The sequence below is a fragment of the Phlebotomus papatasi genome, chromosome 1 (genome assembly GCF_024763615.1).
Source record: "Phlebotomus papatasi isolate M1 chromosome 1, Ppap_2.1, whole genome shotgun sequence".
NCBI lineage: Eukaryota > Metazoa > Arthropoda > Insecta > Diptera > Psychodidae > Phlebotomus > Phlebotomus papatasi.
Genome location: NC_077222.1, coordinates 75,883,527 through 75,908,701, shown reverse-complemented (window position 1 = coordinate 75,908,701; position 25,175 = coordinate 75,883,527). Strand labels below are relative to the sequence as shown.

Below are 25,175 nucleotides of genomic sequence, written 5' to 3'. Positions count from 1 at the left end.
ACATTGACCGGCCTCTATCTCCGGTTCTAATTAACATATCGACATAAATTTTACCTTTTTGGTTTCGTCTCGATGAGCACTTTCAGATGGAAGTTCAAAAAGTCACTACAGGTGGCGCTGTGATAGCGTCAAAATTCATCGAAATTCAAAGTCACTTTTCTCAAAAACGGCATTGTGCAAGTTAATGAAATTTTAGTATGTTGTAGTCCAGTCTAGGACGTTTCCAAAATGGTGCGTATGTGCGCTGTGGTTTCAATAGAACCGGAGATATGAGGGGTCAAAGTTCACAAAATTTAAAAAATCATATCTCCGGTTCTATGTGACCGATTTTGATGAATGAGGGCTTAAACGAAATATTTCACCAAATACTACAACTTTCTAGAACATTTGAACTTCGTGGGACCAACACCAGGGGCGCCACAGTCGAAAAACCAATTTCAATATCACATAACCTCAATTATCTCGACTGTCGCTGAACCGATTTTGATGATTACTTCGACATAATTGTAGAGCACATTTGTCTCTACATTTCGTTCATACATCATTTTCCACTCAGACTAAGCTATCACTCAGATTTTTCCGTTTAAGTGTGAAAAAATTGATTTTTCTCATAATAACGCTTTGAAATCACTCAGATGCCAATTTGACTGCCTCTACTCCACAAAGCCACTTAAAATAGGGTTTTAAATGGAAAGTCCCACAAAAGACAACAATTCTTTGATATAGTTGAAGTTCAACAAATGACTACTTGGGGAACTCTGGATGAAAAAACGAGTTAAGAAACAAAAAACCTCGCTTATCTTGGCTTCTGAGTAATCGATGAGTTCAAGTTCTACGGCAAAATTATAGAGAACATTCTGGTCTACATTTAACCCATATAACACTTTTCTGTCAGTTCATCCAAATCCTTGATATTTTGGTTTAAATACAAAATTTGTATAATTTCACGAATTTTATTCAAGATAACTGAATGGCGTCTTCCAACTTCAGCTCTAAATCGAATTTGCATGCACTCCGAGTTAGCTCACGTTAAGAATCTCACCTACATAAGCCGGTTAGGATTATCTGTCCCTTTATTCTCTTTTATTGACATTAATTGTAGAAAAAATGTGTTATATGTGGTCAAAAAATTTCATTGCTCGAACTGATAAGAAGGATGAGAACGATATAGTAGTTCACTCGTATTGCAAATCGTTACAGGCGTAGATGACAAATGGTAAGAGATATCGACTTCTGATTTTCGGTGACCCTCCATAAGTGGATATTATATAATTGCGTTTTTCTCTTCTTTCGCCTCACTTTCTGCCATCCCCAACAAAAATTTGTTTTTCTTCACAGTCAGAGAAAATTACTACCCAGCGAGCACAGTTAGCAGAAAAGGCAGCGTTTTCAGCATATTTTTGCTGAATCGATCAGCAAAAATATGCTGACCGGTCAGTAGTTCTCAACAGAAAGTGCTAGCCAAATATATGAAAATTGCTGTGCCTCGCGAGTGTCGTTTTAAAAGTTAGTAGAATCCAGCGGAAAATACATACACTGGTAAAAATAAAAGGTTCATATTGATCCAAATTTGGTCCTTTCGCAAAGGATGGATCAATTTTCCAACTCTGAATTTACATTTATCATAATAGAACATAATTTATCATAGACTTATTACTCACAACATATTCCTCTCATCAAAGTGAACACCAAAGATCATTTTCCATTTTTTTTGCATGATTTTCTGATAATTTATGAACCAATTAAAATCGGTAGTAAACCGGTATGCAGTCAATGTAAAATGGGAATTTATGGAATACGAGCATTCTACAAAGTTGGGACACTTTGTTATACTCTTTTTTTTAATCTTATGTCTATTCACAGAATTTGGGGTTTCATTATCATATGAAACAGTTTTTCCCGCAAATATGCTTTTTGTTGCTCTGATGACGGAAAATCCCCTGTTTCTCTATACACCATGTTTTTATTTTAATAAATCCAGAAAATAATTTGTGCAACAGGGAGAATTTTTACTGGAAATTGAAAATATAGCAGAAAATATATACGTTAATACTGTGTAGGATAGCAATTTTTTTTTACATATTTATTCAGAAAACGAATTTTTGTGCTTTTGTCAATTACAGCATTTCAGTGATCATAAAAGAGAACAGAAGTTTTTTGTATTATGTTTTTCTTTTATAAAATTTGTATGCAAGAAAAACTATTGCACGGTAAACAGAGAAACAAGTAGAACTTTTATTTTAAAAATTAAATGTCAATAATGAACTCAAACATATGAAATGAATTCTTTTTTGAAATTTTTTTTGCTGAAAATTTATTGCAAATTGTTGAATTTGCATTTACGTCCAAAATAATTCATATTTCATAAATTTACAGAAAAAAAATTAATTTTGGCAAATGGATTATCTTTCAATTATTTGCATATGAGACATTTGAATGCATGTTCATGAATGCGGCCAATGACTGTCGGCGATAAAATCTGGCACTGTATGTAGTAATTATAATATTTTGTACTTACCAACGTGGTTAATTGGCAATACAGCCATATCGCGAATAACCGCTTCAACAATTGGATCATCTTTCTTGTACAATTCCCTCTTGCATATCCGCAATTGGAACTTCTCCAAATTGCTGGCGTTCTTGCTGCAATGAAAAGAAAAAAAAAATAAGAAAAATGTGCAAGAAAAAGTATCTATTGTAATGTAGATGCCAAAATGAAAGGAAAATTGAACGTGAACTTATTAATATATGTACATCGCCGTTTTGTGAATATTTTTGATGTTTAAAATTATCATCTTTTGTGATACAATTTCTGCCAAAAACATTTTATTAAGTCTCGTGATGTGACTGTTGTCATCTCAGCATGAGAGTTCATCAACAATATATTGCAGGATATATTAAATTATCTCGAGAAAGTAATTTTGGTTCTATTTTTGGATGACTCACACACTCTTTGGTATTATGTCTTGTAAAACTCTACATGAGAAATTAGTCGTAAACTTTCAAAGGACCTTAGAAATTCTTCAGCATGAGACAGTATTTCTTCACACTCTGTCTTCATTAATTAATTTATAGACACACTAGCCGTACTCACTATGGCGTTGTTATCTCGTAATCTCCGTAATCTGTTATCTTGTTATAATTTTTCATTTATAAAATACATTACGAGAACATAACGAGATAACGAGATAACGATATTACAAGATAACAACGCCATAGTGAGTACGGCTACTGTCAATATCACATTTCTCCACTTTGTCGCGTGATACCCATCACAAAAAGCTCAGAAACTCACATATATATTTAATATATAATATATTGTAGGTGGGACACATAATAATAATTTAATCATGGCAAAAAGGTATTCAAATTTCCTTTATATGCACTTTACATAAATTATGATTAATAAGAAAATCTTTAGCTTCCAAAGTGCTTGTCGTGAAAGTTTGTTGTGAGTGAACGTAGTACTTGGGACCACCCATTCTATCCCCGAAAAGTGCATTATGTGTGGCTTCCTGTTGCAAACAAATCTGCCAAGATGCATAAAATGTGAATGAGATGGTGGTAAAGTTTTCCCTATGATCCATTTGGAGGAGAGAATACCAGAGCACATACATATGAAAAGATATTGAGGAGCTTGAACCCTTTATTTATGATAAGAAAATCTAGAGGGAAATTTTTTACTTTTTTTTATGTAAAAAGAATAGATTACGAAGATTTTTTCTGCTTAGAAAAATAAATTACAATTTCATTAATTAAAAAAGGATAAAATTAAAGGTTTAGGGAAAACTGAAGCAGCAGTAAACACGGGGCAATTGTAAAAACTGCAATCTTTTTTCATTAAATGTTACATATAGAGACGACGAGATCTATATGAATTTAGAGATACTGTAAGGATCCTTGTTCACTATAGTGTAGATATAAATATTTAGGGGAAACTGGGGTACCACCAAACACTTTTGAAAGATGCGATTTTGACTGAATTTCCCAAGAAAACTGTGAATTTTAGAAAAATGTTGCTTACCCCATGTTATAGTCTTAGGTATAGGCTGCATATTAATGTATACAAGGATGATGTGAAGCACTTCAATTTTCCGTAAATAGGAAAATTGTATCACCATGCATTTTTCGCTTTTTTCCAACCACCCGGGGTACCAATAAACACTTTCTGGGGCACCAAAAAACACCTGTTTTTCTCACCCATTGAACTTATTTTGGGCATTCACCATAACTCTTAATAATAAAGAAGGTATTGAAAAAGTAAATAATTCTCAAAAAAGCACTGCAAAATTTAGAATGAGTGACTAAAATAGCATAAAACTAAAGCACTGCACACCGAACATATTTTTCAATGGATTTTTCATCATTTTGACAACATTCGACTTCTGAATGGAAAGCAGCGCTACTAAAATCGTGGCAAACACTATACCTAAAGTTCAAATTTAGCGCGCTCTTCTGATTATTTGTAATAAAATCGAGAAATCATTCGTCAATCCTTGATTAAAATCATTTAAGAATCATTAAGAATCATTTAATGCAAAATTGGGTTCTTGAAACTATATTTCCCCTGAGTCTTGAATGAAAATCCCATGAATGGATATAAATTTCAGAAATCGAACAAAGAGGGAAATGAAGAGTAAGAAAGATAAGAGGAAAAATTTTGCCATTCAAGCTACGCTCGCGACATCTGCAATTGTGAGAAATTGGCATGTTTGTTGGTGCCCCAAACTCTGTTTTGTGATGCATTTTATATTCTTTTAAGAAAATGTGAACATTAATTTCTTTAGTAGATACGTAAATATTATCCCAAAACATGTAGGAAAGTACTGGTGTAGTGAAGTTTGATGTAACTTATTTCAGTTTTATTTTCCAGGTAGATATATAAATGACTAAAATTATCAAAATCTCACAATTTTGCGAAAAAATATTCTTATTTCTAAACTACTTGAACTATGTGGATAATTCTTTCTCTGGACAAGCATCCCTATAGCATCTATGATTTCATGTATGTTTCATTCTCTGAAATCTTATACCTATTTAAAAAATTGCAGGGTTTGGTGGTAACCCTGTTTGGTGGTGCCCCAGTTTCCCCTATTAGTGTTTCGTGCTACTTTAAGTTTAGCCCAGTCTCCCCTACTTAAAAAGGTTTGAAAATTAAATATTTTGATTTTTATTAATATCTGATTAGAAGATTTATTTTCAAAGTATAGTATTCTAATGCAAATAAATTAAGTAGTTTAAAAAAGTAAGTAGAATTGAGACTTCTCACAGTAGTTTTGACAGTTAAAGTTGTGCGACAGGGGTATACTTTTATTGTACATTCAAGTTTTACAGAAAACCTAAAACATAATCGAGCAAATATTTCATGGTCATTTGTCGTAACTGTAATTTCCATAGAATTGTAGATAATACTTTGTTATATATTGCAATTACGATAAAATCATTTTGTAGAAAGCTTAAGAAAATTTCTGCACAAAACCTAGTCAATATGCCACAAATAAATAGGCCATTCTGATTTTACTTTTGCGAATAACATGATTGAAGATAAGAAATAATTCTGAATAGTACCTATTCAAATCGGAAGATACAATAACGTTCGATAGTAACGACGATATTATACAAGTAGAGAAATGAAATAAATAATGTTTTTCTAAGTCACTTAATCGTCATTAAAGGGTTAATCCATTCCTTTCGCATCTTTGCCAACATTAAAATTTGCTAGAATATTTCCAAAACTCTACCACTAAACCCTTCTTTTTCCTTCACCTATCCTATAGACTTTACATAAAATTCACCCTTGGTGAAGCAAGTGAAACAGAAAGCGTTATATAATGACGGCAATTCATATGTAAAGTTGATAAGAGAAAATATCTGTATATAAAGTTAGAAAATTTGAAACCATTGAGCCCATCTTCTGCACTAGCATCACATCCACATGAACGTCTCATTCTTATGCAGACCTCTATCTTCTAATGGGATTCCCATTTAGAAGACAATTCTACCCAGATGCCTTTGTGTGACTATTTTCATCTTTCTAAAATTGCACCACTAAATAAAACTATCAAGATCAAGTGTACCAGCTCAGAAAAGTTGTATAGACACAAGATGGTAGGAGAACCATTTGCAAGAACATTGCTTCTTTATTCACATGAAAAACACTTTTCAACGACCCCTTAATTTTGCACCTTGTTTTTGACACAATAAAATTTTCTTTCTTTAAACATTGTATATTCCCCAATAAAATGCAATATTCCATGAATATGAGAATATAAAGTCGATTGAAAGGATTCCAGAAAGTTTACGTTCGTGAAAAGTCAGCAAAACTTAATCATTTGACCTACTTTACAAAACATTCTCTTAAACGCTTAGAAATGGCGGGAAGAAAACAGGATGTTTTCAATAGGAAATTTCTTGTGGATGAAAGCTCAAAATTGAAAATTTAACTTAATTTCGTAAACATGTGGCTTTTAAGAAGTTATTATTTCTGCAAAGTTGAACTTAAATGCAGTCAATATTACTAAGAATATAGTTTTACTTGTAAACTTGGAAAATTTGATTTCGAAGCACTTGTTATTTTCATTAATTTCATTGCGTCGAGCCAATTTTATCCGTTTCGGTCGTTGAGAAAAATTTGCTCGACGCGATTCTTTACCCTCAAAATTCAACTCACAAACGAATTTTCACGCATTCCGAATTGGAAGCACCCCGAGTTGCACGCATTTCGAGGTTTCCTGAAAAGAATTTGAGCTACCATAAGCTTATCTGGGCTTATCACTAGTCATTTTCTATTTTAAATAATCTGAATACGAAAATCCAAGAAAAAAGTTCATTAATATCGGTTACTGAATATTAGAGATAGAGTTCGGTTGAATGAATGAAGAGATTTTATCGAAATATCTTCATAAACACCGAAAATACAGTCCGGTCAAGACATTTTCTTTTATAGCTTATGTCAGGGAATATCGAGAGAGGAGTGCGATCCACCATTGAAAAGGTCTCGACCTTAGCTATAACATACTAAAATTTAAAGACAAGACATTGTCTAGTTTTTGAAATATTCGAAGCCGAAATTTCGAAAATCGATTTTCGAAGAATCGGACTTTTGATTAAATCAGATGAAATACATGTGTCAGAAGGGTTGTAGTACTGTACAAGAGCTTTCCAAAACACCAAAATCTTTCAGATTCTGAGAATTAGAAGCGAAGATATGATTATTTGAAAATTAATTTTTTTACCCCTTATACGCCTGAGTAAGGGGTGGTCGAGGGGGTTGGAATAGAGCTTTCGAAATATTTATAACCTTGTGCGAATTTTTAGCATGAAAATTCTAAATTCTTTTTTGAAGTTTTCGAATACCAACGTTAAATTGTGGAAACAGAAAGCTATTTGCCTACAGTTGAGATAATTTTGGAGAATCATATACCGGTTGCGAGCACACCGATGATTTATATTTTAGTATGGTTAAAAGTTTATTGATCTGCAGGATTAAGGAAACTATATAAGAAACTATATATTATAAAAGAACCACAATTGAACTATTGTTGGATATTGCCCCAGATTTGTGGCTTTTTGACAATTTTTAAAAAACACAGACAAACGAATTAAAAGGACTGCAAAGTGTATGTTTCATTATTTTATGAGGATACCTCTGTGTTTGGAGTCCTCAAAATAAATATTTTTACGTTACATAATCTTCATGAAATTGTTAGAGGAGTGAGGCAAAAGATAGCATCCATGTGGAAAATTACTTTTAAGCATTGAGAGAACCAAATTGTATTATACGTAAGCAAGGAAAAAATCAGATTAAATATATTTTTTCTATGATATTAAACATACAGAGTAATCTTGTGGATTTTTCTTCTTCATAATATTCTGTGCTGGATTATGTTTTTTTTATGATTTTCCCTGAGAACAGATGAATATCAAAAAATAGGACGGAATTAAAAAAATAACAAGAAGCACGTATGTAAATAATAAATAAACGAGAAATTGAGAAGGTGGTGCTATAGCATTATCTCTTTTGTAAAGAAAAAAACCGCCATCACATGACAAATAATAGTAAAATTATCTTTCTCATTTTAATTGAATTACAGGTTTAAATTCGCAATTTTCCGCTATACCATTTTAACCTCCAAACTATGTATTATTGTCATCGTGAGGCAAATTTTTTCCTCATGTTTTGATCCCATCGTCATGCAAAAGTTGTGTTTAGGGGTTAAGCACTTGCCCGTGAGTGTGTCTTTTGAAAAACTTTCCATCTCATTTACATGGTTAATTAAAATACGAGTCAAAACAGAAGTGGAAACAAATTGACGAAGATGAGAGTGAGAGTGAATTGGAGTTACGAAACTTGTAGAGTTATAGGTTGAATTTAGAAATTGGTAGCCCCTCGTTTAGTAATTCAATGAAAATTATTTGTGCATTTCATTGAGAGATTTTCTCATTGTTGCCACCGAGGGAACAAGTGGAGGAAAAAATAGACGGAAATTTGCAAACATACCAAATAACACCGGGAGAAAGAGAGTCACGGAGTTTAATGCACTGAATTGTGAAGAAAGAAAAGTCTATATAGAGAAAATTACTGTTACAAGCTTGAGTTTGTAACCACAAAATAAATGATACAAAATACTAAATCTCACAATTCCTTCCTCTATGAATAAATTTTGTCCCAGTGTTTGGGAAATTTCAATTTTGTTGGAAAGTGAAGCATCGCGAATTAGTCGATCAAGCGTAAAGACGACGATCACCTGCCTTTAATTCTCTGTCACTAAATCACGAATTTTAGCTGTTATTTATACCAATTTCTAATTCTATTTTCGCTTCCTCCCTCAGTGAAATTTTAATTCAATACCCGTTTCGCTCGAATTCATTGGCAAAGGCTGAGAAAATTTTCACTTATTGATCATCTAAACATCTATTTTATGTATACGTTACTTTTAAAGGGACCTTTATCCAAAAAGAATAACATTTTCCTTCTATGTTCATAATCATATTGACAGAACTGGCAATAGAATACATGTTTGATATTCTGTAACATTTTATACCATTATCTGGTACATTACTTTTCAATTTTCTTTCACATTTTGATGTGAATTCATGGAACAAAATGACGTACTTTTCACCATTCAAATACCAACAAATCACAAAGTTTTACAGAGAAGAATCTTCGAGATGCTCTTTGATGTTTCAACATTCGTCAAATGACACGTGCAATAAAACCCAATTTTATTTGCATTAAGCAAATGAAAGTTGAGAAGATTCACAGCATTTAGTATACTGGCACAAGAAAATATAAAGTTTGGCAAAATGTGAATTTAAACACCACAAACTGTGAATAATTCAACACAATACTTAAAACAACCCATTAAGTTTTCACAGAGTGATGTAGCCAATTGCCGGTATTTTCTAAACTAAACTTAGGGTGTTTTACTTTGGTGCAAAGGTTTGAATATGCAACATTAAATAGTAAATTTTTATGTTCTCTTTCAAAGATGTTGTTAAATCACAAAAATTGAAACGCCCTTTGGAAAATTTCATGTGACAGATGAGTGAGAAAATTATTACATGCTATAAGATAATTCTTCTATGGTGATGTGATGACCTACGTTTTTGTAGGGGAGGATAGGGCAGTTTCACCTCTTAATAGTAAATTCAATACAATTGGTAAGAGCGTTTGGCTCTTGAGCGGTGTTACCCCTGAGCCCTGACTCGGCTGTGATAGTTGTAAGATCGAGTCCCGTCCGGTGTATACGATTGAAGTGTCTGAAGGGACATATTTCTCATATACATTGTAAACCGAATAAAAATTGTAAACCGAACAATGTTCAAAATACAAGCCCGGTACATCGAAATAAATCAATAAAAACAAATATTTTAAACTTGAAATACTATAATTAATTTAAATTACTATTTTACGACTTTTTAAGGTTTTAAACACGGAAGAATATAATCGAGAAAGGATTTCATTACAAAATTTTTATAACAATTTTTAACAAGTCTAAAAACTTAAGATTTTGTTGTAATTCGTTATTAATTGCTCAATTTTGATAGTTTAATTTGTAAGTACAAGGGGTTCGACCTGTTATACTATTTCTGAACGTTGAAAAATCACTGTAATGCTTGACATTTTTCCATTTTCAGTATAACAGTCTTTTAATTAATATTTTAAATTCTTACAATACTATGAAAAGTACAGAATATTTTGCAGAAAGTATTTTGAAAAATTATTATTATCATAAAATTGATTCATAAAAAACTATTTTTGTTTATTTTTTAACTTTGGTTTTAAATGTATTTTTAGGAAATCACGAATTGAAATTTTGAACTTAATTGACTAAAATGGTCAGCTATTTAAAGCTGTTTTTAATTAAAATAATTATTGGCTACAGAAAACTTCCCCATGAGCTTACATGAAACTGCGCTTCTCGTATCTTTAGAACTTGAAGCAAAATTGTCAGAACTTCCAATGATATAAATAATCTTATTATAATCATGAAACTATTATTAAATTATTTTAGTTATGTTAATTCGATTGATAACTGCAATGGAACAGAATTTGATAGAAATGGGGAATCCAAAAAAAATCATTGCGATGTAATTTTATAAATCCAATTGCAGAACTCAAACAAGAAGATTTGTGAAATTAATAATTTTTGTGAACATAGGGCATAGGCACTTTTTTAGTAATTTAAAAGTTTTATCTCATTCTTTTTGCAAGAATATGAAAAATATGCAAAAATAGATACTGTCTCTTCTTTCACTGCTTCATCCTCCCCTCTAGCATTCATAATTTCATTGGCTCCATAGAAGACTATTGTAAGTCTAAAATGTAAACTTTACTGCAATTAATATACTTTCAGCTTTTGATGAAACTATTTTATCATACTTTATGTACTGAATATCCTCTGGATAACGCTACGTTTAAGAGTAAAACCGTGGACAAAAAACACGATAATTGGGCACGCTTATTTTCAGTTTTTTTACTTGTAACTTTTGCAGGGATGTCTTAATCAATATAAAATTTTGTGGAGATGTAGATCTAAGGTTTCTGCATCCAATGATACCATCCTTTTATACTATTGTAGAAGTAGACTTAAAATAGTCTTTCTTCACTGAGAGAAATCCGAAAAAGTTAAAATAAGATTCCGGAAATGTTAATTTTACCCTGCAGTATTGATCCAAAATCGGTGTAAATATTACCTTTTTAGGTGTATTAGGGGTTAAAGTTACCCTTTTTCATGTTAATTTTATCCTTAAAAGGTGCAAAATTAACATTGAAAAATGTTGATATATTTTTACACCTAATAAGTGTTAAAGTTGTGAGGAAAAAAAGTTAATCACACCCTCTTTTTTTCTCAGTGTTGGAGCCGACGAATTATTTGTTTTTTTTTAAGGATTATAAGTTTGTATTAAAAAACTGATAAGGTCAGGTTGTAGTATTATAACACTCGAAATTCAAACGATTTTGGATTTTACTTTAGAAGAAAAATGTTTAAATAAAATTAAACAAGGTTTTTAATTTTCATCAATTCGTAAGTAATCGAACCATGTAGAGTGTGTTTACTTTATTTTAATTTTTAGGTAAAGATATGGTAAAAAGCCAGATGGTCTAGGAAAATCGTCACTTGGATCAGAAATTGTTATAACTTACTCATTTCCTAAATCAGTAGCTAGTTTAAACTGTGTGTTTCTTTATAAATTATAAATATTGCTGATGTAATCATCGAAATGTCCTAAAAGAATTGCCTGGATATAGGGGAAGTGCTTATAATTTTGGACAGTCTGCATATAAGCATCATTATCCTAAGTTTGAAGTGCCATATTTTCAATACTAATTGACTTTTCTTGTTACTCTCTTTTCAGAAGGATTATTTAGAAACTTGGCAAGCTATTTATCATCTCATTTTTACTAAAATTAGTTTTAATACGTTTAAAAATGAATTGATATGTAGAGGTGAATTTGACTCTTATTTTGGACAACTTGGTTATTAATTTTTACAACTTGTCTGTAAATTTGGACAGATAATCCGCTTCAACAGGATGCCCATTGTTCTTCATTTTATGAACCAATCTTACCAAGTCCTCTTCCTGTTCATGTAAGGGAAACGTAGAATGTCACAAGAAGCCCGGAAACTTTCCATATCATTCATTAAAGTGAGTTGACTTCGGTACTCCAAGTACGTGCGGATTCGCTCATTCCCTGCCCTTTCCGGGAGCCTTTCAAGGCATTTCTCACTGCATCTCTTTCGTAGAGATGATGCTCCTTCATTTCTCCAGGCATTTGTCCAACCTAGTCATCACAAAAGCTAAAACTTCACGAAATTTCGTGAGAAAAACACCTGTCCAAAATAAGAATCATCACCTCACTGGTGAATGTCTTAAAAAATTTCCCATTTTTCACACGAAAAATATAATTCACAAGGCAAATCTCACTTCAGGTCAAATGTACAAATCATCAGTAACGTGAATCAACACAATATTCAATGAATATTCAATAATATCACTCAAAAACAGCGAACAAACTTTGTTAGTACTTCACCAAAACTAAATAAGACTGAAGTAAGCCACGAAGTTCTGTCATATTTCTCGTAAGCAATTGCTCACACTGAATTTTCAACAAAGTAATTTCAACTCAAATCATATTCAAATTTTAACGTATTTAGTGTTAAAATATTCCAAAAAGAACAAATATTTAGATAGAATTCATTATTCATCAAATATTGGAATAAAAATCCATCATTTTAATCAATTTATTTTTATTGTCCAATGTTATCCTCAAAGTGTCCAAAATAAGAAACTGGACAAAATTAGAAGCATTTCCCCTATCGATAGAAAGTATAATTGTCTAGAAGTTTATGATCAAATCGAAGGATGAAATAAGGTTGCGGCATTGCTTAAGCTTAAGGCCTTTCCCTACTAATGGCCTCCTCGCACAAAACTTCATATTTTGTCGTAAAATAATTTTAAAGAACCACAAATTTAAGAATATTCGTCGTTGTAGGATACATAGCTCATTGTCATTACTATTTCGTGTTTCTTCGAAATCATTTTTTTTGACAAAAATTTTGATGAGGCCATAATTAATGCCCTAACCCCATCGGTAATTGCTATTTTTTGGCTTTAATTCAGGTCTACAAAATTTATCTTTTTAAAAAATTCTTAAAAAGTATTAGTTGATTATTTTGCTATTGGGTATGCTGTTTTAGAAAATGACTTTAATTTTTTTTCAATCACATCGCAATTCTGAGAATTTAATTTTTTTGCATTTTAGCTGTTTTGTTTTACTTTATTGATTATATCTCCGGTTCTAGTGAACGGAATTTAAATTTTGGATATCCGTTGGAAAGCTGAAGAGTTGCCCTACAACTTTATATTAATATATGAAATCTGTAAAAGTACCCCTTGAGGGTGAAATAATGAGGTTTTCTTTAAAAATCTCCAAAAAATGCTTTGGAATGAGAATTTAAAAAATCATATATAACAAACTAAACCCGATATTTCGGTGCTCTCTTCGGAAGAACATAGAGGGTCCTTGGGGGTATATATTTGACCATAGAGACGTCTCCTGTGAATTCTCTTAATGTCTCATTTATTGATCTTAGTAATTTTTGAAAATACAAAAATTCTATCTTACAGCAAATTGTTCTAGGGATTTTTTATTAATCATACACATAAATTACAGCATAATGACCTCTAACTACTAGAGAAGTTTATGTTCATATTGAAGAGTTTCTCCTACAAAAGCATAAGAAATTTCCTTCAATATGGTCATATACTTTATAATCTCTGTAGAGGCCATATAAGATTTTTTCTGCAATGTTCATTGAAACATTTTCAAAATCCAGCCGTTAGGACCTAATTTTCGACTTAAGACCATAGAGACTTATTAAAACCTTAGAGACCTAGACTTGAGACACCTATGAAACACACGTTCACACTACATTCAAGTGCATTTTTATGATATTTCCCTATACCTTTTGAAATAATATAAATTTTGAGCACATATAATTTTATGCATATGGCTAGACAGAGAGCTCCTCGCGTCATATAAATAAGTAGTAGGTGAGATTGTTAAGAATCTCACCTAATATGTTTTTTTTATTACTTTACAGAAAAGTCATCTCTGTACGAAAATATTTCCAAAATCTAAACATTCTATCTTCTGAATTTTTAATAGAGTTTCTGAATGAACGACAAATTTAGGCGCGAAGTTTTTTGTGAGTCGAGATTGGGTATTGGGATTATTCCGAGATAAAGAAGGACAACTTTGAGGCTTCTTTTCGGTGGGTAAAGAATCGAATCTCAAAAATCCCTAGAACAATTTGCTGTAAGATAGAATTTTTGTATTTTCAAAAATTACTAAGATCAATAAATGAGACATTAAGAGAATTCACAGGAGACGTCTCTATGGTCAAATATATACCCCCAAGGACCCTCTATGTTCTTCCGAAGAGAGCACCGAAATATCGGGTTTAGTTTGTTATATATGATTTTTTAAATTCTCATTCCAAAGCATTTTTTGGAGATTTTTAAAGAAAACCTCATTATTTCACCCTCAAGGGGTACTTTTACAAATTTCATATATTAATATAAAGTTGTAGGGCAACTCTTCAGCTTTCCAACGGATATCCAAAATTTAAATACCGTTCACTAGAACCGGAGATATAATTAATAAAGTAAAACAAAACAGCTAAAATGCAAAAAAATTAAATTCTCAGAATTGCGATGTGATTGAAAAAAATTAAAGTCATTTTTTAAATCAGCATGCCCAATAGCATAATAATCAACTAATACTTCTTAAGAATTTTTTTCATTGTATACCTGTGTTATTAGTCGAGCACTGGGAAAAAAGAGGGTGCGATTAACTTTTTTCCCTCATAAGTTTAACACTTTTTAGGTGTAAAAATATATCAACATTTTTTAATGTTAATTTTACACCTTTGTAAAGGTAAAATTAACATATAAAAGAGTAACTTTAACCCCCAATATACCTAAAAAGGGTAATATTTACACCGATTTCGGATCAATACTGCAGGGTAAAATTAACATTTCTGGAATGTTATTTCAACTTTTTCGGATTTCTCTCAGTGAGGAAATTAATTTAATGGTCTCAGATATGAGTATACCCTAAACATAAATTTTCTACTGAAATACTGTTGGACATTTTATAAGAGATCCAACAGACAGTTATTCAATAAATTAATTAAAATCACACAATTGTCTGATGCTGCATAACACCTCGCGACTCTGCAATAAAGACGTCCTCGCGTCTCTCCGACTCAATTAAGCTTAAATTATTAGAAGACTGAGCAAGTTCATGTGAATGAGCATGACAAATTCTCGAGATTTAAAATAGTTTCTTTGATTGGTGAGAAAAAAAAGATCACTAAAGGTACCATGAGGTATGAAATGTGGTTGCTCTTAACTCTTACAATTCCCATTGAGTTACTTTGAATACCAATCTAGCTCATCTCTTATCACCTTCAATCTACATGCAATTTACCATGAGACAGAACGAAATTTTGTGAGAAATTTCTGTCATTTCAGCATATGAGTGCTCACTATACCATTCAAAATTGCTGGGTACTGTAAACATTTCACAATCTACTCCATCTCTTATTTAACCTCTCTGGCAATTGTGGGTCAATGCAAAGTCTGTATGTAATGTACATTCATCCCCTTACCCTAGTTTTTGGCTGCCACGCCGATGTGTAGCAAGTGTTGAAAATAGGGGCACTTAATCAAAGAATGCAATGTAGAGACAAAGCATTTGCAAACAGTGCAACGAAGAACATTGCACTTCTTCCAAATACTCATTGAGAAAATGACAACCCTCCTAAACTTATATGAAAAGCTCCAGTAGTGGATATATAAATTCGTTCATTCTGATTATTTGTTCATATTGCAAGTTTCTCAGCTGGAAATCCTACAAAATTCGTGTTAGATAACCAAATTAATTTCATTTATGCGCAATTAATTCACACATTATAGTTATTTCGTCTCATTCACACCAAATGCTCAGAGACAATTTTCAGTCTTAACATTTGCAAACGATAGCATGTCAATGTCTCTTCTGTATAATGTGAAGATTAGCGCAAGAGATTAGTTTAAAGTCAACTTAAAGTAAGGAAAATGCGATAAGATAAGAAGCATGATTGCATCTTTCAGTTGCAGTGGCTTCATTTCGTACAACATTTCGTAAACATCCAATGAACAATTTCTGTGTAAACTGCCTTAGTGGCGTTGCTTAAATAGGTATTAAATGAGTTAGAAGGATAGGAAGATACTGAGGCATTAGTAAGATATGAAAATGTTATATGTTCCTTTTAGACATTTTGGCATTTTCATCTTCACACTGAAAGGAGCGCAAATATACTCAGAAATGTAGGCCTTAATTAAATAGTACACACATTTGTACCAGCATTTACGAAATATTGATTATACTAAAGTTGATTCTACCCGAATAAAACAAATGTTTTTGACTAAATTTTCTGAATTCAAAATTGGAACCTGATAGGGGAAAATTGTGACTTTTTGGCTTCTAAAATTAAAGGTTCATTGACATAAACACTAAACTTTAAAAATATTTTGAATGGTTATAATGTCACTCTTTTCGCTAATTTAACATAATTAATTAACAAGGAATATTTATTTTCTAATTATTTATTTACTGTGACAGAGAATTTGAAATTAAATGTTTTTAATAAAGTGATGGAGCGTGAATTCTCTATCATTATAACAATGACTTTTAAAGTATAAAAGTCAAAACTTTTGGAAAATCACTTAAAATTTTCATACATTTAGATTTAGATTTAGATGTGTATCTAGCAAAAAAACATCCTAAAATTTAAAATTTCATTTGGAGACATAAAATGTATCGTAAAACCGTAGGATTTCCTCACTCTCTTCCGAGCTAATTTTTCTTTGGAATAATATTTTGAGGGGATGATAAGTATGGTATCCATGGGCGTAATTGGTAAAAATAGTCACGTTTACCACCGAGGGTAAAATTTGCGGCAATTTTCTGGTGAATCTGTGGATATTTGTAGGGCCGGAAATTACCTTATTGTCATATCCAGGAGATCATCCAAACAGGGATTGAACTCGTCTGACTCCGAATTTACTATCACAGTACCAATTTGCTTGGGTTCCATCAGAATGGTGAGCAGGTCGGAAAATTTATCATGAACTGGTGGTTGGGTGGGTATTTTCTGACCAGGACCACTCGTGTCAGTGCGACCACGATTGTGGCTGGTTGTTGAAGCTTCTTTCGAGCCAGAAGAGTTACTGTAAATAAAAATATTTATTTTATATAATTTATAACTTAGACTATCAAATATACTAAAACAATTAAAAATTGAATAATCTTTTCCCTATATTTGGTAAAAATAAAAACAGGAAGCAAAATAGATAAATGAGTGGTAAAATGACATAATAATTAATTTACTTTTACAAATAAATTCTTTAGGTTAATATACCCATGTCAATTAACTTTGTCGTATAATTAACACTAAATAACAACAATTAAAAATACACAAACACACATTTGAATACCTAAATATCTATTAAGCTGTGACATATATGGGTTTCCCAAATGGCCAAATAAACAGTCCCATAAAATTTTAAAACATCATCAGTGCTTTATTTGGCTGGCTAATTGCCAAATCGCGAATAGGGGTTAAATTATCTGAAGAGCTACCTGTAGTACTTTTAATTCGCAATATAATCCATATTGTACAAAACGCATTACTGTTTTTTTTTCTGCGGTTGACTCTATTAAAAATAGTTGGACTTTTGCTTAACGGATCACAACTTTTGGTAGGTTTAAAGTTTCTAATAAAAATAAATAGTACTTATTTAGCACAGTTTTAAATTTCAGTCCCCAAAACTCACCAACTTCAACACAAGACTTCATGACAAAGATAAACAAGCTCAAAGTATTCTATGTCTGCACATGGAAATGCCGTATGGAATATTTATGAATGAAAGGATGATGCAATGGTAATGAGTGAATGGGTTGAAAAAACAATGTTTCTTGTTGAAAACTTCTGCATTTTGTGCAGTTTGTGGTATGGTAATTGCTACGGAATTTTCTGTGCTGTACTGTATGATGCAAAATGATTCTTTGTATATGTTCTAAAAAAATAATTAAGTTTTAATTTAAGAACTTATATTTAACAATGTGAAAAAGGGGTAACGATATGGAAAATACATCGCGGAATGTTTGAACATGTATAGCGTCAAAATCACGAGCTTGGATATACAGTCAGCTCGTTCCCACCCTATGTGGATTTCACACTAAATCTTCAACTTTCTTATTAAAGGGCACCCAATTACAGAACTGAAAACAGAGCCATAGACTCTTAACGGTTTGAAGAGTTAATTGCCCTTATACTAGTTTTAGTTAAAATTTCTTCAAGTATAGCCTAAGAATTGTTATCGAATTATCAAGTTCAGTTTTGTTAAACTCAGTTTTGAAGACCGCAATACTTTCTTTTTCTATGTTTACCGATCTATACCCGATATCAAATGATACGAAAATAGTTATACAATATGTGTTTGGCTTCTGTGTACAAATACAATAGAGGAGACTGGGGCATAAAGTCACAAAACGAATATTTTTTTTTTAGAAGCTATACCCGAGCACCTCATCGTGGACCATCAGAAATTCTTTCGGTTTTTGTTACTTTTTGCTCCATAGCTTTTATTACTTTTTACCCCAAGTGGTCGTTTTTAATAAAAGGATTTCTGGAGAACAGAATCTTTGTAAAATTCTAAAATACATAGCGGATTCGTATTTAAAGAATATCCAGATAATTTGGGAAATATTCACCAGTGCATCAAATTTAAAATAAGTAGCTAATAATTGATATATTCTGCACGGAAAGCATTTAAAAAAATAGGGCTACGATTTTCGATATTTTTTATTTCCTAAATTCCTTGTTCGAATTCTAACAAACTTACGACATTGAAGAAGACCTATGAGGCTATCTATGGAAAAAATTTTAAGCCGCTATCTTATTTATCTTGGAAGATATTGAATTTTAAAATTTTCGATTTGTGACTTTTTGCCCCAGTCTCCCCTAATTATAAACGGAAGATACACTTTATGTACAGTGGGTGTCAAAAGTTTGTTACGGCTTGTATTTTCAGGAAACCAGGTGGAAAAAAAGATAGAAAAAAATACTTTTTAAAATTTTTCCTTTTGCAAATTAGTTGCCTGTCATCCGTAGATCTTATATATGTATTTTATAAATTATTATAAATCTTATTTCATATGAAAAATAATTGTTTACCAAATGTTGATTATTTTTTTTGCGTCAAAAGTTTGTTACGTCAATTGGAAAAGTACCTCAAAAAGATGAAATGCGTGCAACTAACTTCTTTTAATGCAGTTATATTTTAAAGTTATGTCATTTAATAAGAAAATAGTACATTCACACATTTTTAAAATTTTCAATGGTCAATATATGCATATAAACAAAATGATAAATAATAAGAAATAAAATGTTTTTTTGTTAATTTAAAATTTAGGCCAAAATAGCAAGTTACATAAACTTAAAAGAAGAGAAATTGTTCAGAAACACTCCCGGAATGAATCTGCGTCATAAATTTTCGGTATGGATGGAAAATCCCTACAGGATGTACATAAAATCGTCAAAATTTATGTTGATAAAATATAAGTATATGTGGAAAACACTACTGGCCAGACCCAGAGTTTGATTCAGATGGTTTATAACTGTATTATAAGTATCTCTGATAGTGACCCCATGATATCTGTTCCATAAATTCAGAGTCAGTTGATTACCGAAGGCATACAGGTCGCTACTATCACAAAAATCAAGATGAAATTGAAAAAAATGTCGAGAATGGTTGACTGACTTACGGGATTTCATGGGTAAGCAAGTCCAATATGAATAAAAAGTTGTATTTCTACTTAAAACACGTTAAAAAGTTAATTTGCAACATTTTAACCACATTAGTCTTGCCTACCCGTGAAATTTTAAGGACCAGTCAAACATTCTCACGATCTTTTGGAATTTCATATTGACTTTTGTAACAGTAGCGACCTGTATGCCTTCGGTAACCAACTGACTCTGAATTTTTGGAACAGATATCATGGGGTCACTATCAGAGATACTTACAATGCAGTTATAAACCTTCTGAGTCAAACCCTGGGTCTGGCCAGTAGCATTTTCCACATGTACTTATATTTTATCACAATGAATTTTGGCGATTTTATGTGCATCCTGTAGAGATTTTCCATCCATACCGAAAATTTATGACGCAGATTCATTCCCGGAGTATTTCTGAACAATTTCTCTTCTTTTAAGTTTATGTAACTTGCTATTTTGGCCTAAATTTTAAATTAACAAAAAACATTTTATTTCTTATTATTTATCATTTTATTTATATGCATATATTGACCATTGAAAATTTTAAAAAAGTGCGAATGTACTATTTTCTTATTAAATGACATAACTTTAAAATATAACTGGATTAAAAGATGTTAGTCGCACGCATTTCATCTTTTTGAGGTACTTTTCCAATAGACGTAACAAACTTTTGACGCAAAAAAATAATCAACATTTGGCAAACAATTATTTTTCATATGAAATAAGACTTATAATAATTTATAAAATACATATATAAGATCTACGGATGACAGGCAACCAGTTTGCAAAAAGAAAAATTTTAAAAAGTATTTTTTCTATCTTTTTTTTCCACTTGGTTTCCTGAAAATACAAGCCGTAACAAACTTTTGACACCCACTGTATATTAGGACATAGAGAAGCAATTGGGGCATAGTTAGTATGAATCTTCTTGAAAGAATAGTACATGAAACGGACTAGTACAGCTTTTTCAGAGACCCTGTTAAAAGGGCTAAAATGCTCCAAAAATTATAATTAAAAAGAGATGACCAAGGCGTGCAAGCTTTGCGGAATGCTCGAACTCACGAAAAAGAGCTCTCCGTGAATTAAAGGCATCCGAAATAGGAAATTAGTTGAGAAATGTGCATTTTAGAAAGTTTTGATATCAGTAAAAAAGAATACGAACAAGTAAAATAGTAAATTCGAGTACGGTAAATCATTTATCAGTACTTTACTGATTCATTAGCAATTCAAACCTTTACAGTTGGGTTGAGAATTTCAAGACCTTTCAAAAATCCAAATTTAAGTAAATCTCCATTGAAAATTGAGTCCGCGAGAGTGAATGACATTTGATCTAGAAAATTCAAAATGGCCAATTTTTCGGTCATAAGTCTCTATTGACGAAATATTTGTCTGAACCAGTTATACAACATATCTGAAAATTAATGAATTCACTAGGGCCAATTTTAGTACATACCAAAAAAACATGATATTGGTGGGAAAAGAAGGGTTGGGAGTAGTTCGGTAAAAGAATTTGTTGGAGAATGTTTTTTTGGGAGGGGGGGGAGTCATCGAAGACCGGAAGTAGATATCGTTAACCGTTTAAGCTCCAGAACGGTAACAAGTTGGAAAAAAGATGATTATAAAATGGATTACTTGGATCTCGATGACTAAAAAGAAAACATATTTTCTCATTTTTCTTTGTTACAACAAAAAGAAATTAATGCATATCCCACACATCCCACTGCACAGCTATAGCGTCAGTCATTTTTTATTATGAAGCTGTTTCATTCCAAAATTCTTGAAGTTTTCAGAAAATATTCTTAGTAAGTAACACTATTATACTAAAAAAGATTTCTTTTCTTTTAAAATTGCAAGACCCACGTAATTTCTAGTTAAAAATGATATCACTAAATTGCAGAAATCATGATGAATAATATTTTCAAGAATTAAGAGATTATTGTTTCTTTTTAACATACCTTTTTTGCAAAAACTTTCTCTTGAAACCCTCAAAGACGCCATTTTTGTCTTCAGTCTGGACGTACTTGACTTTAGCGTGGGATGGAACGATATGATTCCTGGATACACCCAGGTCCATTTGCAGGTCAACCACCAGGAGTAGCGTAAAGAGCACTAAGGAGATGCCAAAGCCAACAGCTAGGCGCTCCTTGAGTTTCATTGAGCGCAACATCATTTTTCCAGTGGTAAGGAATTTGGAGGAACTATCGAATGTGGCACTTAATTTCGCCAGAAGGGGTTTAAGTGGCGGACAAAAGCACGAAATATCACAAATATGTCTATTAACAGTCACTTGAGGGACACTTTGACTATTTGGCACTCGACACGGACACAAGTCATCGGTTATCGGTCCTTGTCGTCGTCGAACACATTTTTCCGGCACTACCAACTTCCACGGTGATTCGTGAATAAATTGAGGCAAATCACTTGCTGGGCTCCCTTTAATACTTGCGCCCCCTGATGTGTCAGCACAAATGCAAGTGTCGCGACTAGTTGCTATATCTCGATACGATGCAACAACAGATTGGGTGGGTTTTGGGGGTGAATTCAGCAGCAATGAAACTTCCACTGACTTTGGACGGCGAGGTTGTGGTGCTGATGACTCTTCAATCACCACCAGATGTGTTGCAGTAAATTGGCTGCAAGAAAAAGTTAAAACAGTGTAAAGAGTAATTCTAAGTATTGGGCAAAAAATCATCCGGAAAGTGCACATGGAGTTCAACAACTAATACTGTATGGAGACCTTATCAGTTGTGCACCCATATATGGAGGTCATTTTCACTGAACAAATCCTAAATTTTTCGTTCTCATCGCAATCTTATCTGATTGGGATGAAGTCACAGCTGCTAGAGAGATTTTCTCGATTTACTGCACAAGGGGTAACAAAGACTTCGGTTTCTCGACCATATTTTTCCTCATGCGAGCCTTTATCCCATTTAATACTATAGAACTGAATTTATTATATGCCAGAGTCAAAAAAAAAACGTATATAAAATGTAAGAAGCTGTATAAATTGAACTAAATAAATTTTTGGTGAGACAATAAATTTATAGATTTATCCTATTCTAAATATTTAATTAAATTAACCAATGTTAAGTTTGAGAGACATTAATCCATATAATGGATAATATATTATTGTCGTGATTAATGTTCAAATAATGCGTTCAGTAATCGTTTGCTAAGCGCTATACTGCTCAAAATTTATATACTTCAAAAGGGACAATAATTGAACCTATTTTGTCCCGTAAAAGAGCCAGTGCCGCCAGTGTTGACAAAACCGAGAGTTCAAAAGTTATTTATGTTTTAATCTAAATTAAAAATCTAGACTAATTTAAATTTTATATAGCGCAATTTAAAGATTTAGAATAATTTAGATTTTGAATGGTTTTTATTGTTCGAACACTGTCATAAAAACAATCGACCATTCTGTTTTAACTTTTAAATTTATTTAGAAAAAATGCACATTTTAGCAGTTTAGATCTGCATATTTACCATTTAGAAGATTTAGTGTAGAACATATATTATTGATGTTTACATTAGTGAATAATTAAAAAAAAAGCCACTGAAGTAGCATTGTATTTTAAATTAAAATAATAAAATTGTATTATATTAAATATTTTTTTTGCGGTGGTTTCATAGATTTTCCATGTTCTATATCTATGCTAATATAGACCCCACACCCCTTAAAATTTCTATTTTCTACCACTATCAGGAACGGGACCTTTTTTCAACATACTTGGCATTTTAAACGATTTCTGATGAGGAATTATGTCACGCTGTTCGTTCATCTGTTCAGCTATCATTACTCCTAGAGACCAAACGGTTAGAGATAATGAAGTAAGTTATTCAAAAAAGCTCTCATAAGCCGACTCAAGAAAAATTAGTATGAAATGAACTGTTTTTTAAACCATGTTTCTTGAGATTGTTTGAAATTGAAAATGTCTCGTACGATGTTTTCTTCATTTTAGAATATGTTTCAGAGGGCATTTAGTCGAGTCCATATTCGAAAATACCGTTGAATCATTTCTAATAACGGATTTTCAAGGTCAAAAGTTAAAAAAAGGTCTAGAGAGCGTATTTCTCATTTAAATCGAGTCATGTTTGTACTTTTCGGAGAGGTCTTCGAATTTCTGACAAGTCTAAACTGATTATGAACTAATAACTCATTTTTATTCGAATTTTAATTGTGTTCCTCCTAAGCCATTTTGGACGATTTTGAGTAAGATTCACGAATTGGTCTAAATCAATGGAATAACTTTTACAAATCTTCGAAATCGTTAACACGAAGCTTTAGCACCTATCTCATGAATTGAACCTTCAACAAACTTTTCAATATAGAAGTGACTGGAAAAATTGCCACAAACTAATTTGCTGTATTATCCTAAGCTCTTCCGGTCTTCGTCAGAGAATTTGTTCTTTCCAAATTAAAAGACTTCCAATTTTTGCCAAAGCTTTTGATCCTTGGTGTGGAATGTATTGTATTGTATTATTACTCATTACCATTAATAACTTACAATAACTCATGGTAACCCCACTGTATCTCGCGGCCATCGTCGTTTTAGCGATGGTACTTAACTGTTTTGAAGATCTTAAGATAAATTGTGATACTACTTTTGAGATATAACATCTACGATACTAAGTTTCCTTATGTGTTTAAAAAAATAAATTATTTCAACAAACGGTATGCTAAAATGTGATCCCCATCTATATTATAGGGTTTGCGATATATAGAAAAATGCGTGGCAAAGCATCCCAGGTTTTTGAAATGCTCAAATTCGTGACTTAGTAGATGCTATACCTCAAAAGTAGTTTAAAGTCATTTACCCGGAGGCAGTCAAATTCCCGAAAGCCAAAATTCCGAAAGCGGAAATCCCGAATGTTCAAAATCCGGAAAGGGATAAAATTATATGGAGCATAATGTGTAGAATAGTTACCAAGGTATAGATAGATATTCCTTTTGCCTCTAGCAGACGCGACTGCAATTGTGGAAGTAGCTATGACACTTTTAAGAATTCGGAATTTTGGCTCATTCGGGATTTTGGCCTTCGGAATTTTGACCGGGACCCCTCCTACCGTTTACCGGCTCACAACCGATTTAAACCGATTCTTAAATCACTCAGAATTTCTCCAAATTAACTTAGGAATAAGAAAATTAACTTTTAGGCAAAAATTATTTATCAGTTTATAACCGATAAGAACCGGTTAAGATTTATCAGAAATTTCAAAACCTTTCCATTTCCAATGATCCTAAACATAATACCACAGAGTTTTTTTGTTTGACCTTGC

General features: G+C 32.0%; 1 protein-coding gene across 3 annotated transcripts in view; it reads right to left on the bottom strand.

Moving 5' to 3' along the window:
* Window positions 1–25,175, bottom strand: part of LOC129803429 (extracellular serine/threonine protein CG31145) — a 90,038-nt gene that overhangs the window by 35,821 nt on the left and 29,042 nt on the right. For all 3 annotated transcript variants that reach the window (XM_055849988.1, XM_055849998.1, XM_055850007.1), the window contains 3 exons: window positions 21,851–22,528; window positions 17,062–17,286; window positions 2,519–2,643 (listed from right to left, as the gene is read on the bottom strand). In XM_055849988.1, the coding sequence (XP_055705963.1) occupies window positions 2,519–2,643; window positions 17,062–17,286; window positions 21,851–22,065 (565 nt within the window). In that variant the 5' untranslated portion in view covers window positions 22,066–22,528. The remainder of the gene's footprint in view (window positions 1–2,518; window positions 2,644–17,061; window positions 17,287–21,850; window positions 22,529–25,175) is intronic.